We start from the raw sequence: 13,979 nt of genomic DNA, 5'->3' as shown, positions 1-13,979 counted from the left end.
ATATATATATATATATATATACACACATACACACACATATATATATACACACACACACCGGCTCCTTTATTAGGTACACCTTGCTAGTACCGGGTTGGACCCCCTTTTGCCTTCAGAATTTCCTTCATTCTTCGTGACATAGATTCAACAAGGTGTTGGAAACATTCCTCAGAGATTTTGGTCCATATTGACATGATAGAATCAGGCAGTTGCTGCAGATTTGTCGGCTGCACATCCATGATGTGACTCTCCCGTTCCACCACATCCCAAAGGTGCTCTATTGGATGAGATCTGGTGACTGTGGAGGCCATTGGAGTGCCGTGACCTCATTGTCACGTTCAAAAAACCAGTGGTGAGATGATTTGAGCTTAGTGACATGGTGCATTATCCTGCTGGATGGAGCCATCAGAAGAAGATGGGTACACTGTAGTCATAAAGGTATGAACATGTCAGCAACAATACTCAGGTAGGCTGTGGTATTTAAATGATGCTCAGTTGGAATTAAGGGGCCCAAAGTGTGCCAAGAAAATATCCCCCACACCATTACACCACCTGAACCATTGATACAAGGCAAGGTGGATCCACGGTTTATTGTTGTTTACCCCAAATTCTGACCTTACCATCTGAACGTCGCAGCTGAAATCAAGACTCATCTGACCAGGCAAAATTTTTCCAATGTTCTGTTGTCCAATTATGGTGAGCCTGTGCGAACTGTAGCTTCAATTTCCTTTTCTTAGAAGACAGGATTGGCATCTGGTGTGTCCCTCTTCTCCTGCTGTAGCCCATCTGCTTCAAGATTCAATGTGTTGTACATTCAAAGATGGTATTCTGCATACCTTGGTTGGAACGAGTGGTCATTTGAGTTACTGTTGCCTTTCTATCATCTTCAACTAGTCTGCCCACTCACCTCTGACATCAGAAAGGCATTTTCAACTACAGAACTGGATATTTTCTCTTTTACGGACCATTCTCTGCAAACCCTAGAGATGGTTGTGTGTGAAAATCTCAGTAGAGCAGCAGTTTTTGAAATATTCCGACCAGTCTGGCACCAACAACCATTCCACATTCAAAGTCCTTTAAATTCCCTTTCTTCCCCATTTTGATAATCGGTTTGAACTTCAGCAAGTCACCTTCACCACGTCTAGATTCCTAAATGCCATGTAATTAGGTTTTTAGCAATTTGCATTACCAAGCAATTGAACAGGTGTACCTAATAAAGTGGTTGGTGAGTGTATATGTATATCAGTATTTATACAGTATATTATGCGCACACACACACACACACACACACACACACACACACAGAGAGCGAGAATGAGTTATTATAGAAAATATTTGTCTGCATCAGAAAATGAGAGTGTCGGCTCTCCATAAAAAAAAAAACTAATTCCTCCTTCTTTGTTTTAGTTCAGGCTAAAGCTGGGTACACACAGATGGAAATTCAGCTGGTTCAGCAAGTACCAGCCAAATTTCAATCTGAATGTGACCCTTCTTGTTCAATAGAAGTTGATTGGTAGATTGACTTCTGTTGAAAAGTACTTTTGGAAAACTTTTTTTCATTTCCAATAGGCTGCAGCACTGATCAGTGTTTTCTGGCAGCCGAATTGTCCCCGCTGTCAGAATATAAAAGGCACAGTAGGAAGTATTCCTCTATCTACCTGGTTTGTGTGAATGGAGGAATTCATTCTTTTTTTTTATTCAACCCACTAGCTGAACAAAATAAAACCAAAGCGTCTATACGCAGCTTAAGACTAGACTCAAATGCTGTCAGATGTAGCACCCCAAATCTAGTTCCCATACAAGGTGAAAAGAAAACAGATTTCAGCTCATTAATCCCCGTAATGAAGCTAATTATCATTCATGAGCGGTGTGGTACATCACAAAGCAGACTGCAATGAGTAATGAGATGCCAGGTACCTTGTTAGCTGGCTGCTGGTCTCGAAGTGCGATCATCTCCCTGATGGTCTTGCGGAAGAAGCGGTTTATCTGGTCACGGTTCTTGTTGGGAAGGCAACGGATGATAGGGACCATTATGAAGGGGAATGCCACTGGAGGAGCCAGAGAAGAAATGAAAACTTATTACAGAGAAGATTTGAATTAATAATGTGCTTACTCATTTAGATTCTTAAATACATACCCAAGATATTTAAATAGAGAAGTAAACCCAAACTGAGTGAAGTTTAGTTTGCACTGTGCACTGTGTTTAAACTATTGCCATGTTGTTTACATATATTTCTCCTGCAGCCTTTTTGCAACCACTTCATGTTAATGTGCACTCCACCAATGGCTGCATAGCATTTCTAAGGATGGGTTTTCTGATGGTGACAACAGTGGCCCATGTCTGTGTGTGTTGAAGCAGACATCAGAAATCTGTGTGCCAGGGTGGCAACACATGGGCACATTTGGGGGGCAGAACCTTGTAACTCTATAACTGGAAGTGCCTAAACAAGCTGCAGATTTAAAAAGATTGAAATTAACTTAATAAGTCTATAGAACAGCCGTCATTAAATTGTGGACCGCAGTCCAAACTCGGGCTGAGTGACGCTCTTGTCTGGACCATCAGCCTGCCAGTCTAACGTTTCAGATCCCCGCCACTCATAAGTCCTTGGTTGATGGGATCGCCGGCATCCCAGCAATCAATGACGACGCATGTACACCCACCCCCACCTCGCTATCTTTCCCAGCTGTCACTCCCTGCCTGCCCGCAAGGCATGGTGTGATATCACGTGTGCACCCATCCCCTTCAGCAAGGTTCTCAGTGCAGCTACCACCCCCTGTAACTTACTACCTCTGCCAGCTACCGCTCCTTGCCTGCCCTCATGGTATGGTGTAAGTTTACTTCACAGAAAAGGGGTATACTGATGGGCACTCTTTAAGTTAAAGTGGTTGTAAACCCTTACAACCAACTTTTACCTACAGGTAAGCCTAGATTAAGGCTTACCTGTAGGTCCAAGAAATATCTCCTAAACCTATACGGCTTAGGAGATATTTACCCGAAGACAGCCACCGCTGTCTACGGCGCATGGGCCATAGACAGCGGCGCGCAGGCGCACTGGGGCAGGCCGCAGATCGCGGCGATATGCCGCGAGTGTCGGCTCCCATGCGCATCTGCGGGAGTGACGTCATCACGGCTCCGGCGAATCACAGCGCCGGAGCCGCGAGACCCGGAAGTTGCTCCGGGATCCATGGCAGCGGCGAAGAGGAAGATGGAGGACCGCTTCGGGGGCTTGGTTCTCAGGTAAGTTATTCATAATGAGCTAGTATGCTATGCATACTAGCTCATTGTGTCTTTGCCTTACAGGGTGTCCTTTTTAAAAAAAAAGTTGCCTTTACTTCTTCTTTAAGGGAAACATTGATGCGCACATTTTATGTTAAGGGGCACTCTGGTTGTGCCCATCAGAGTGCTCCTTAACATAAAATGTGCCCATCAGAGTGCCCCTTATTTTATGTTTAGGGGCACTCTGATGGGCATACTTTATGTTAAGGGGCGCACTGATGGGCACATTTTATGTCAAGGGGAACTCTGATGGGCACAACAAAATCTTCTTTAATATGTGGCATCTATACAATAAAATAATATAAAATATGACACTAAAATAAAACATCTGCAATTGTTCTGACTTATTCTCAATGTTATTGCATGAGATGCCCCCTTATTAAAACAAATATTTACTAGGTACCCCCAGTGTACAGTACGCTAGATCTAAAATACCCTTAAAATGTGTACACACATCGCCAATACCCTCTAAATAGTTGTCAAGGCTTTCTAAACACTCAGAGAGAGGAACCTATGGGTAGAGCAAGGCACCAATACGGACTGCAATAGCTGCAGAAGAACTGGTGGGTAAATTCCCAGCTCACTACTGGAGTCCCCAAGCGACAGAATCAAGGCACATGATTATTCCTGCAAGCAACAATTCAAAACTGAAACATTAGTTCTAAATGGAGTGAGATTTATTCACAAAGTTAGATAATTAGACATATTTACAGCTGAACTCCAGCCTTTCCGCACTAATGTACAGGATCCTCTCCTGTACCAAAATGACTTGCTCTGAATTTACCATAATGTGCAGTAATGGGGAGAAGCAAAGAAGATAAAAATGTAAGCAGAATAAAATTCAGCTTCAGAATATAGCTAAATTCAAAACTAAATTCAACGCATCAGTGCAGGTAGCAGGCAGAAACGTGGTCAATAAACAGGCCAAGATTAGTACAGGTGGCAGGCAGAGGCAACACTGCACTGGTTTGCCCATGATCAGGAACACTGTTGATGGCTGCACTAGTCTGGTGACTGCGATCTGAATACGGATTGCTCTTCAGAGAGCATTGCACATGTGAATAAGTCCCTATGGTGACACTAGGACTGGTGTAGCAGTAATCAGGGACACTAGGACTGGTGTGGCTGTAATCGGGGACAAGATGACCATTGCAGGTGTGATTAGAAACACTGACTTATGATAGTATGTAAATAAAAATTAGTACACCCCTCACGTTTTTGTAAATATTTTATTACATCTTTTCATGTGACAACACTGAAGAAATTACACTTTGCTACGATGTAAAGTAGTGAGTGTACAGCTTGTATAACAGTGTAAATTTGCTGTCCCCTCAAAATAACTCAACACACAGCTATTCATTTCTAAACTGCTGGCAGCAAAAGTGAGTACACCCCTAAGTAAAAATGTCCAAATTGGGCCCAAAGTGTCAATATTTTGTTTGGCCACCATTATTTTCCAGCACTGCCTTAATCCTCTTTGGCATGGAGTTCACCAGAGCTTCACAGGTTGCCACTGGAGTCCTCTTCCACTCCTCCATGACGACATCACGGAGCTGGTGGATGTTAGAGATCTTGCGCTTCTCCACCTTCCATTTGAGGATGTCCCACAGATGCTCAATAGTGTTTAGGTCTGGAGACATGCTTGGCCAGTTCATCACCTTTACCCCCAGCTTCTTTAGCAAGGCAGTGGTCGTCTTGGAGGTGTGTTTGGGGTTATTATTGTTATTATGTTGGAATACTGCCATGCAGCCCAGTCTCAAAAGGGAGAGGATAATGCTCTGCTTCAGTACGTCACAGTACATGTTGGAATTCATGGTTCCCTCGAACTGTAGCTCCAGTGCCAGCAGCACTCATGCAGCCCCAGACCATGATACTCCCACCATCATGTTTGACTGTAGGCAAGACACACTTGTCTTTGTACTCCTCACCTGGCCATACACGCTTGACACCATCTGAACCAAATAAGTTTATCTTGGTCTCATCAGACCACAGGACATGGTTCCAGTAATCCATGCCCTTAGTCTGCTTGTATTCAGCAAACTGTTTGAAGGCTTTCATGTGCATCATATTTAGAAGAGGCTTCCTTCCCTGACGACAGCCATGCAGACCAATTTGATGCAGTGTGTGGTGCATGGTCTGAGCCCTGACAGGCTGACCCCCCCCCCCCCCCCAACCTCTGCAGCAATGCTGACAGCACTCATACGTCTATTTCCCAAAGACAACCTCTGGATATGACACTGAGCATGAGCACTCAACTTCTTTAGTCTACCATGGCGAGGCCTGTTCTGAGTGGAACCTGTCCTGTTAAAGTGCTGTATGGTCTTGGCCACCATGCTGCAGCTCAGTTTCAGGGTCTTCTTATAGCCTAGGCCATGGGTCTTCAAACTATGGCCCTCCAGTTGTTCAGGAACTACAATTCCCATCATGCCTAGTCATGTCTGTGAATGTCAGAGTTTTACAATGCCTCATGGGATGTGTAGTTTCGCAACAGCTGGGGGGCCATAGTTTGAGAATCCCTGGCCTAGGCCATCTTTATGTAGAGCGACAATTTTTTTTTTTTTATGATTCTCAGAGTTCTTTGCCATGAGGTGCCATGTTGAACTTCCAATGACCAGTATGAGAGATTGAGAGCGATAACACCAAATTTAACACACCTACTCCCCATTCACAGCCTGAGACATTGTAACACCAATGAGTCACATGACACCAGGGATGGAAAATGGCTAACTGGGCCCAATTTTCACTTAGGGGTGTGCTCCCGTTTGTTGCCAGCAATTTAGACATTAAGTGTGTTGTGTGAGTTACTTTGAGGGGACAAGCACATTTACACTGTTATGCAAGCTGTACACTCACTACAATGTAGTGTTGTCACATGAAAAGATATAATAAAATATTTACAAAAATGTGAGGGGTGCACTGACTTTTGTGATATACTGTGTATGTGTGTATATATATTTCTTTTTTTTTCTGTCACCAAAAGCAGTACAGTGTCACCATAGTGACACTGTACTGCTCTAAGTGGGGAGATCAGGACTTTTCTTTTTTATTCAACACTGTGACAATGATGGCTGTAAAAGCAATCATTTTGATTGACCACAGCTATCACATGGTATAGAGCAGCTGTGGACACAGCGTACACACTACAAGGCTACATTGCCCCAAGGCCGCACATAAGCTCCTGTTCTGGGAGGTTGTACAGGTTTATCCTCCCAAAACACCACTTGCTCTGCCTGGCTATTATGTTCATTGGCCGGGCAGGAAGTAACTAAAGAATTGCACATGTTCTCCCATACAAGTAGAAAGGGCCGATGTAATAATAATATATATATATATATATATATATATATATTTATTTTATTTTTTTATTTTTTATTTTTTATAGTGAAAGCTTTTTGTAAATTGTATTCAATGTGGAGTGACATCAGCAGGCAGTGGGAGGATCCTCACACTTCTCTACTGCAGAACTGTGCAAATTAGGTGAGAGAGAGCGAGAAAGAGAGACTCCTTACATAGAGGGCTGTAGGAGGGCCTGAATGAAGTCAGATCTCTCTAGAACATGGAAGATATTTGCCTTCCAGCCTCCCCTTCATAACTCACATGTCAGCAGGACAACTGGCTTTAAGGGGCTGAACAGCTCCAGGAACTTTTTGCTGTTTTGCACCAGCGGGTGATCCGGATCCTTCTGCGAGTTCACTTTTGTACCGAATGCAACACTGGCAACAATGTCCATCGTATAACAGGCATAACATCTACAGAGAAAGAAAAAAAAAGTTTTTAAAGGTGAGCGAGTACATTTTATTTTGTTTGGAGGAGTTGCAAAGATTTACTGAAACAGCTGATCCTAGTGGGACCTAAATCCAGGACTCTGATGCTACAAAGTCCTAATATAACACAGGCATATTTACAGCATAGCAAATTAATAACAGCGCTATATCTGAGCTCTTCTCTGAATTTGCTAGTTGCCTAGATGTCATGTGGACCCATTGGCCTCAATACTCCCTAAACCAGAAGTACTCAAAGTGGGATCAGTAGACTGTGTATGTTTTCTGGAAGCAGTGAATCTAGGCAATGAACGTAACAAATTAGAGATGGTATCCTGCACTCCTTCCAATAGAAAGTAGTAACGCTTCACAGAGGTCCTATTAAATCAAAAAGGAGAGTCATCCCATCTCCCCAAATCATGTGTATAATAGGCATAATGAAGAAGGCCACAAACTAGATCATGCAAATAACACTGTATTAAGACATGCTGTTCAGCTATCTTACACAGGATAGAAGCATATACTGCATGTAATGTATGAATACAGTGACAAAGTGCATCCGGAAAGTATTCACAGCACTTTACTTTTTCCACATTTTGTTATGTTACAGCTTTATTTCAAAACAGATTAAATTCATTATTTTCCATAAAATTCGACAAACAATACCCCATAATGACAACGTGAAAGAAGTTTGAAATCTTTGCAAATTTATTAGAAATAAAAAACAAAAAAAATTTCCTGTACATAAGTATTCACAGTCTTTGCCATAACACTCGAAATTGAGCTCAGATGCATCCTGTTTCCACTGATCATTCTTGAGATGTTTCTACAACTTGATTGGAGTCCACCTGTGGTAAATTTAGTTGATTGGACACGATTTGGAAAGGCACATGCCTGTCTATATAAGGTCCCACAGTTAACCGTGCATGTCAGAGCACAAACCAAGCCATGAAGTCCAAGGAATTTCTGTAGACCTCTGAGGCAGGATTGTATGAAGGCACAGATCTAGGGTTGGGTACAGAAACATTCCTGCAGCATTGAAGATCCCACTGAGCACAGTGGCCTCCATCATCTGTAAATGAAAGAAGTTTGAAATCACCAGGACCCTTCCTAGAGTGGTCCACCCGGCCTAATTAAGCGATCGGGGGAGAAGGGCCTTAGTCAAGGAGGTGAACAAAAACAGGATGGTCACTCTGACAGAGCTCCAGCTCTGTGGAGAGAGGAGAACCTTCCAGAAGAACAACCATCTCTGCAGCACTCCACCAATCAGGCCTGTAAGGAAGCATAGCCAGATGGAAGCCACTCCTCAGTAAAAGGCACATGACAGCCTGCCTGGAGGACTCCTCCAGAGGCACCTGAAAAACTCTTAGATCATGCGAAACAAAATTCTCTGGTCTGATGAAACAAAGATTGAACTCTTTGTCTGAATGGCAAGCGTCATGTCTGGAGGAAACCAGGCACCGCTCATCACCTGGCCAATACCATCCCTACAGTGAAGCATGGTGGTGACAGCATCATGCAGTGGGGATATTTTTCAGCGGCAGGTACTAGAAGACTATTCAAGATCGAGGGGAAGATGAATGCAGCAGTGTACAGGTGTACAGAGACATCCTTGATGAAAACCTTCTCCAGACCACTCTGGACCTCAGACTGGGGTGAAGGTTCATCTTCCAACAGGACAACAACCCTAAGCACAAAGCCAAGATAACAAAGGAGTGGCTACGGGACAACTCTGTCCTTGAGCGGCCCAGCCAGAGCCCAGACTTGAACCTGATTAAACATCTCTGGAGAGATCTAAAAATGGCTGTGCACCGACACACCCCATCCAACCTGATGGAGCTTGAGAGTTCCTGCTAAGAATGGGAGAAACTGCTCAAAAATAGGTGTGCCAAGATTGTAGCACCATACTCAAAAATACTTCAGGCTGTAATTGGTGCAAAAGGTGCTTCAACAAAGTATTGAGCAAAGGCTGTGAATACTGATGTACATGGGATCGTTTTTTAGTTTTAATAAATTAGCAAAGATTTCAAACAACCTTCTATCACTTATTCATTATGGGGTATTGTTTGTGAATTTCGAGGAAAATAAGGAATTTTATCTATTTTGAAATAAGGCTGTAACAAAAAAATGTGGAAAAAATGTAAGTGCTGTGAATACTTCCCGGATGCACTGTATACAGCAAAAATAGATGTACAATATGCAGAATCTGTAGCATTAAAATATAGCAGTGTTGCATACAAATTCTAGAAGCAGCATACCAAGAATAAAATGTCAATTACGTATTTAGAGCAGGGCCCTCTGATTCCTACTGTATTAAAGTGTATTGTATTTATACTGCTTACCCTCAAGTTGTAAATTGCTACGTAAACTGTCGGTGCTATATAAATCCTGTCTAATAATAATAATAATAATTCAGCTAAAAAAAAAAAAAAAAAAAAAAAAAAGAGGCTCCAGTCAGACATTTTGGGCTATGCGATGATTGTTTTCTCAAGGAGGACCTATGGCCTGATGTGCCTGACACCTTTAAAGAGGAAGTAAACCCTGATGAGTTTACTTCCTCTTTTTTTCCCTGCAAAGGTAAAGCATAATGGACTACTATGCATCGCATTAGTAGCCCATTATGTGTCACTTACCTGACACAGGAGCCAGCGAAGTCGCACTGTCCCCTGTAGTCCGCCGCATCCATCTTGCTTGTGGAGTCTCGCAGCTCCACCGCTGTCATTCGGCGAAGCCGCGATGACGTCACTCCCGCGCATGCGCACGGGAGTCGACAAATGCGGCAGCTCCATTTTTGGAACTGCCGCGTTCAGTGCGCCTGCGCGCCGCTGTCTACGGCGCATGCGCCATAGACAGCGGTGCCTGTCTTCAGGCAAATATCTCCTAAACCGTATAGGTTTAGGAGATATTGCTTGGACCTACAGGTAAGCCTTAATCTAGGCTTACCTGTAGGTCAAAGTGGTTTGTAAGGGTTTACAACCACTTTAAATATACAGCCAACACCCTCAAGCCAACCCTTTGGCATTACTTATGACTGAGAGAAGTTGCAGCCTGCACCATCAATTAGCATGATTTTCAGAATTAGGTAAGCAAGGGCAACCATGTATAGCCCTCATGAAATAGTTTACTTTAACCCCAATACCCGGCCTTACCCCTTAACTAACCTGCCACATTCTGTAAACTGAAAATCTCCCACTGTGAGCCTCTAACATGAATCTTACATCTTAATCTTAATATGTGCAGAAAACAGCCGGGGCCTGCAAGCTTTTACTGATACACATACATTCTTCTCAGGGCTGAAACAGCCAAACACAAGCCTCCTATTATTACCTCTGGACGTTGCACGCCTCTCCTGAGTCTGCATACTGCTGCAAGTTACTGACCAGTACATCGCAGCCCTGGTTTATCAGCGGGCACATCTGAAGAAAAAATGGCAGACATGGAAAGATGTTTGAAGTATCAATCGGTTTGGAAAACATTACATTTTTTTCTTAGGAAATATTCATTCTGACAGTTTTGAAAATTTATAAAAAAAAAAACACTCTGACCGATTCCCAGGTTTTGTATTATTTTGCCCAAGAAGAAAAAAAAAAAAAAACAGGAAATCCACTCTGTATCCATTAATCTCCACTCCCAAGGGAGGGGTGCTATTAGTTCCTGATGTGGTGCTGCCAGCACCAGAAACCACTGTAAATTAGAGTAGTCCCAAAGATACCCCCCCACCTGCTAACTTATTTTAGACCCAGTGACATCATTGTTAAGTCTCCATGCTTCTCTATGCAATGCAAGCAAACCATGGCAGCTGGTTAAGGTGGTCGGGAGGGTGCTTTACAAACAGGAAGCTGTGGCAATGCACGCGTGTGATGCTGAGCAGGGCCACAATCAGAGGGGTACAGCCAATACAACTGTAAGGGGCCCGAGCGTCTGGAGGGGCCCGACCAGGCTAGGAGAAGGCAGAATCGGGTGAAGGGGAGCCGTGTTGTGCAATACACAAACACCTCATTACCGAAGGGAATGTTGACGTAAGCTTTAACCTATCCCTAGGCATGATAAAACACCCACCCCAGCCCTGAACCCCATAAGCTTTGACACTTACAATGAGATAATCCCTTGGGGTGGGTTCACACTTGTGCGATCACAGACATTGCATGTGATTCGCACCACATTGCTGTGCAGATCACATGGAATGTATGTGCGATGCAAATTTAGCCATACAAACTGTATGGCTGAAATTGCATGGCATTCGCACCAAAATGGTGCAGAACCCTTTGGTGTTCACACCTATATGAGCCAATTCCTGCATCATTTCACAGTTCACACTGCGATCTGAAAACCGATCTGGGGGTGTCATTAACTTTACATTGACACCTGCAGTGGTTTGCAGATGTCAGTGTGAACAACCGGCGATTCAGGTGTGATGCAGGAACCCTCACAGGATCGCAGGGTTTCCCGCATGTTAATAACGTGAGCGTTATAGTGCAGTTGGAGTCAATAATTTTGAATTGTAGCCCAATGTGCAGTAACATTAGCAAGCAATGGACCTACACTGCATCACACCACTGATGTACTCAATTAAAAATAAAGGATTAGGCTACAATGCCATTGTATTAAAAATAAATAAGTTGCCCTAACGCTGCATACCCTAATATACAATAACACCCCCTATCATGAAGGGCTATGGTTAGTTTATGGGCCAGTTGGTGAGTATTGGGGATCTTGAGTGGTACAGACTAGATAAGGTATATGATCACAAATACATCCAAGAAGCGCAGTAATGTAAAGCTATTCCAGACTACCTAACCAGTTTTGTTCAATAGAACCTCATCTGCCCCAGTCGGGTAATCTGAACTAGCTCCATGTTACTGCACTTCTTGGATGCATTTGTAATCACATACCTTATCTTGCCTATTTATATCATCATTGATGTAAGTGTTCTACCTTTTACAATAAAACCCATAATTGATGATTTTAAACTATGTGGCTGCATTTTTGTTTTATGAATGGTGGAGTCCATGATTGGGTCCGGTGACGGTCGAACGGAAGCTGACCTCCACATGTTGTTTCCTGATAGTGACTGGATGGTGGCCTATCCTTCAGAGGTTGAATATATCCTTAATTTCAACATTGTTTTTTCCTAAACATTTATAATTTAATTTCACCTGTTTGGACGTTTTTTTTTTTTTCCCTCATGGGTTATTTATTCACAATGCCATTTCACATGGACTTTTTAGTGATTTTAATTTATATTAATTTATTGTTGTTTGCACCTAGCACTAGTTTTTACACAATGTGTTATACTTACTGTTTGCACACTTGCACAATTTTCTAATGCCCTGTACACACGATCGAACTTTCCGACAAACTCAAACTTGGCTCAAACTTGTATTGCATACACACGGTCACACAAATGTTGGCCAACAATTACGAACATAGTGAGTACAAGACATACGGCAAGCCGATAAAAAGGAATTTCAATAGTGATGCGTGATTCTGAGAATGTGTGCTTGTACTTTGGACTTTTATCCGATGGACTTGTGTACACACGATCGGAAAATCTGACAACAAACATTTGATGGCGGAAAATTTGAGAGCATGCTAGCCAACATTTGTGAAATGGACAAATTTTCCACCAACAAGCTCATATCCAACATTTGTTGTCGGAAAATCCGATTGTGTGTACAGGGCATAACACATACACACAATATGGATTAGCGCTGCATTTAATATGTCCATTATCCTCTCAAATGTCTCTGATTGTAGTGTTTGCAGCTTTTCCTAATCTGTAAATTTTGAAATTTACATTTTTTTATACCTAAAGTTCCAAACAAATAAAGTTCTAGCATTAAGTAGATATCTTGGTCTAGTCAATACTGCATCCCTTATCCACCAAATCAGGTGTCACACTTTCTATCTTCCAGTCTGAAACCTTTCATTGAATGTCCAGCACTACCTCCCGAACCAGTCCCTAGAAAGAATCAGCGGAGGGAAACTCACTTCTTTCATGCGAGCCATACTAAATGAGGGTGTGAGGACACTGCGCACACGCTTCCACGTTTCATCCCGCAGACACAGCAAGCTGTCACTCATCGGTTTAGTGGCCAAGTTCAGCTTCTGCACAGTTTTTAAAGGAAAGAAAGTTAGAAAAACCCAACAGGGTCGCCAAATAACCAAATCTATGAAGGTAGAATCCAGAGACACAACTCTAGATGCTCCAGCTAGTGGTGACAAATCTCTACATGAAATATAATCAGGACAAATATAACACAGCAAGCAAAGATATGAAAACATAAAAAAATTTATAATAATGTTGCATAGCATTATATTTAATTGGATACCAAGGAGGTGAACTTTCATGCAAGATATGCTCAGAAAATGACTCCCTTCCAATTTTTTTCTCATACATTAAAGCTAAACCCCAAAACTTTAAAAATGTAATATATTGCAGCTTACCAGTTTTTAGATGTTGTGGCTGCATTAGATTTCTTTTCCCTTTATTTTGACCTGGCGATCCTGCCAGTAACACACTAGCTGTTTAAGGGTGACAACATTCACTCATCATACTAAATATAGGGACAATCAGAGTTGTCACCCTAGTGCAAGACTTTAGAACACCTTCCCTTCTCCTATTCTCTATAATATATAGAAAGAGGGGAGTTCTTTAATACTCAGAGATAGTTGGGAACAATGCAAACCAAAAAGAATGCAGAACAAGTAGAGTACACAGGAAATTATCAGCTCACAAGATTTCTGGCAGGATTAGGCATTTTTTGCACCTTTCAGACAAATATAACAATATTATATTTATAAGACAAAAAGGGAACCAAATAGGAGAAGTTCATCGTTGGGGTTACAATCCCGTTAAGTGCAGAAATTTCACCATTCTGGGAGGAGTGTGGTATACTACATGAGAACATCCTGCATTCATGAACCACAATCATTGAGAA

General features: G+C 42.4%; 1 protein-coding gene across 4 annotated transcripts in view; it reads right to left on the bottom strand.

Moving 5' to 3' along the window:
- The window catches only part of TBXAS1 (thromboxane A synthase 1), a 193,117-nt gene that overhangs the window by 34,479 nt on the left and 144,659 nt on the right, over positions 1-13,979 (bottom strand). For all 4 annotated transcript variants that reach the window (XM_077468779.1, XM_077468781.1, XM_077468778.1 and 1 more), the window contains 4 exons: positions 13,030-13,146; positions 10,366-10,454; positions 6,875-7,026; positions 1,918-2,048 (listed from right to left, as the gene is read on the bottom strand). In XM_077468779.1, the coding sequence (XP_077324905.1) occupies positions 1,918-2,048; positions 6,875-7,026; positions 10,366-10,454; positions 13,030-13,146 (489 nt within the window). The remainder of the gene's footprint in view (positions 1-1,917; positions 2,049-6,874; positions 7,027-10,365; positions 10,455-13,029; positions 13,147-13,979) is intronic.

The sequence above is a fragment of the Lithobates pipiens genome, unplaced genomic scaffold, assembly GCF_037356315.1.
Source record: "Lithobates pipiens isolate NorthernLeopardFrog02 unplaced genomic scaffold, aLitPip1_a1.2 Scaffold_8, whole genome shotgun sequence".
Classification (NCBI taxonomy): domain Eukaryota; kingdom Metazoa; phylum Chordata; class Amphibia; order Anura; family Ranidae; genus Lithobates; species Lithobates pipiens.
This window is presented reverse-complemented; position numbering and strand designations above follow the sequence as displayed.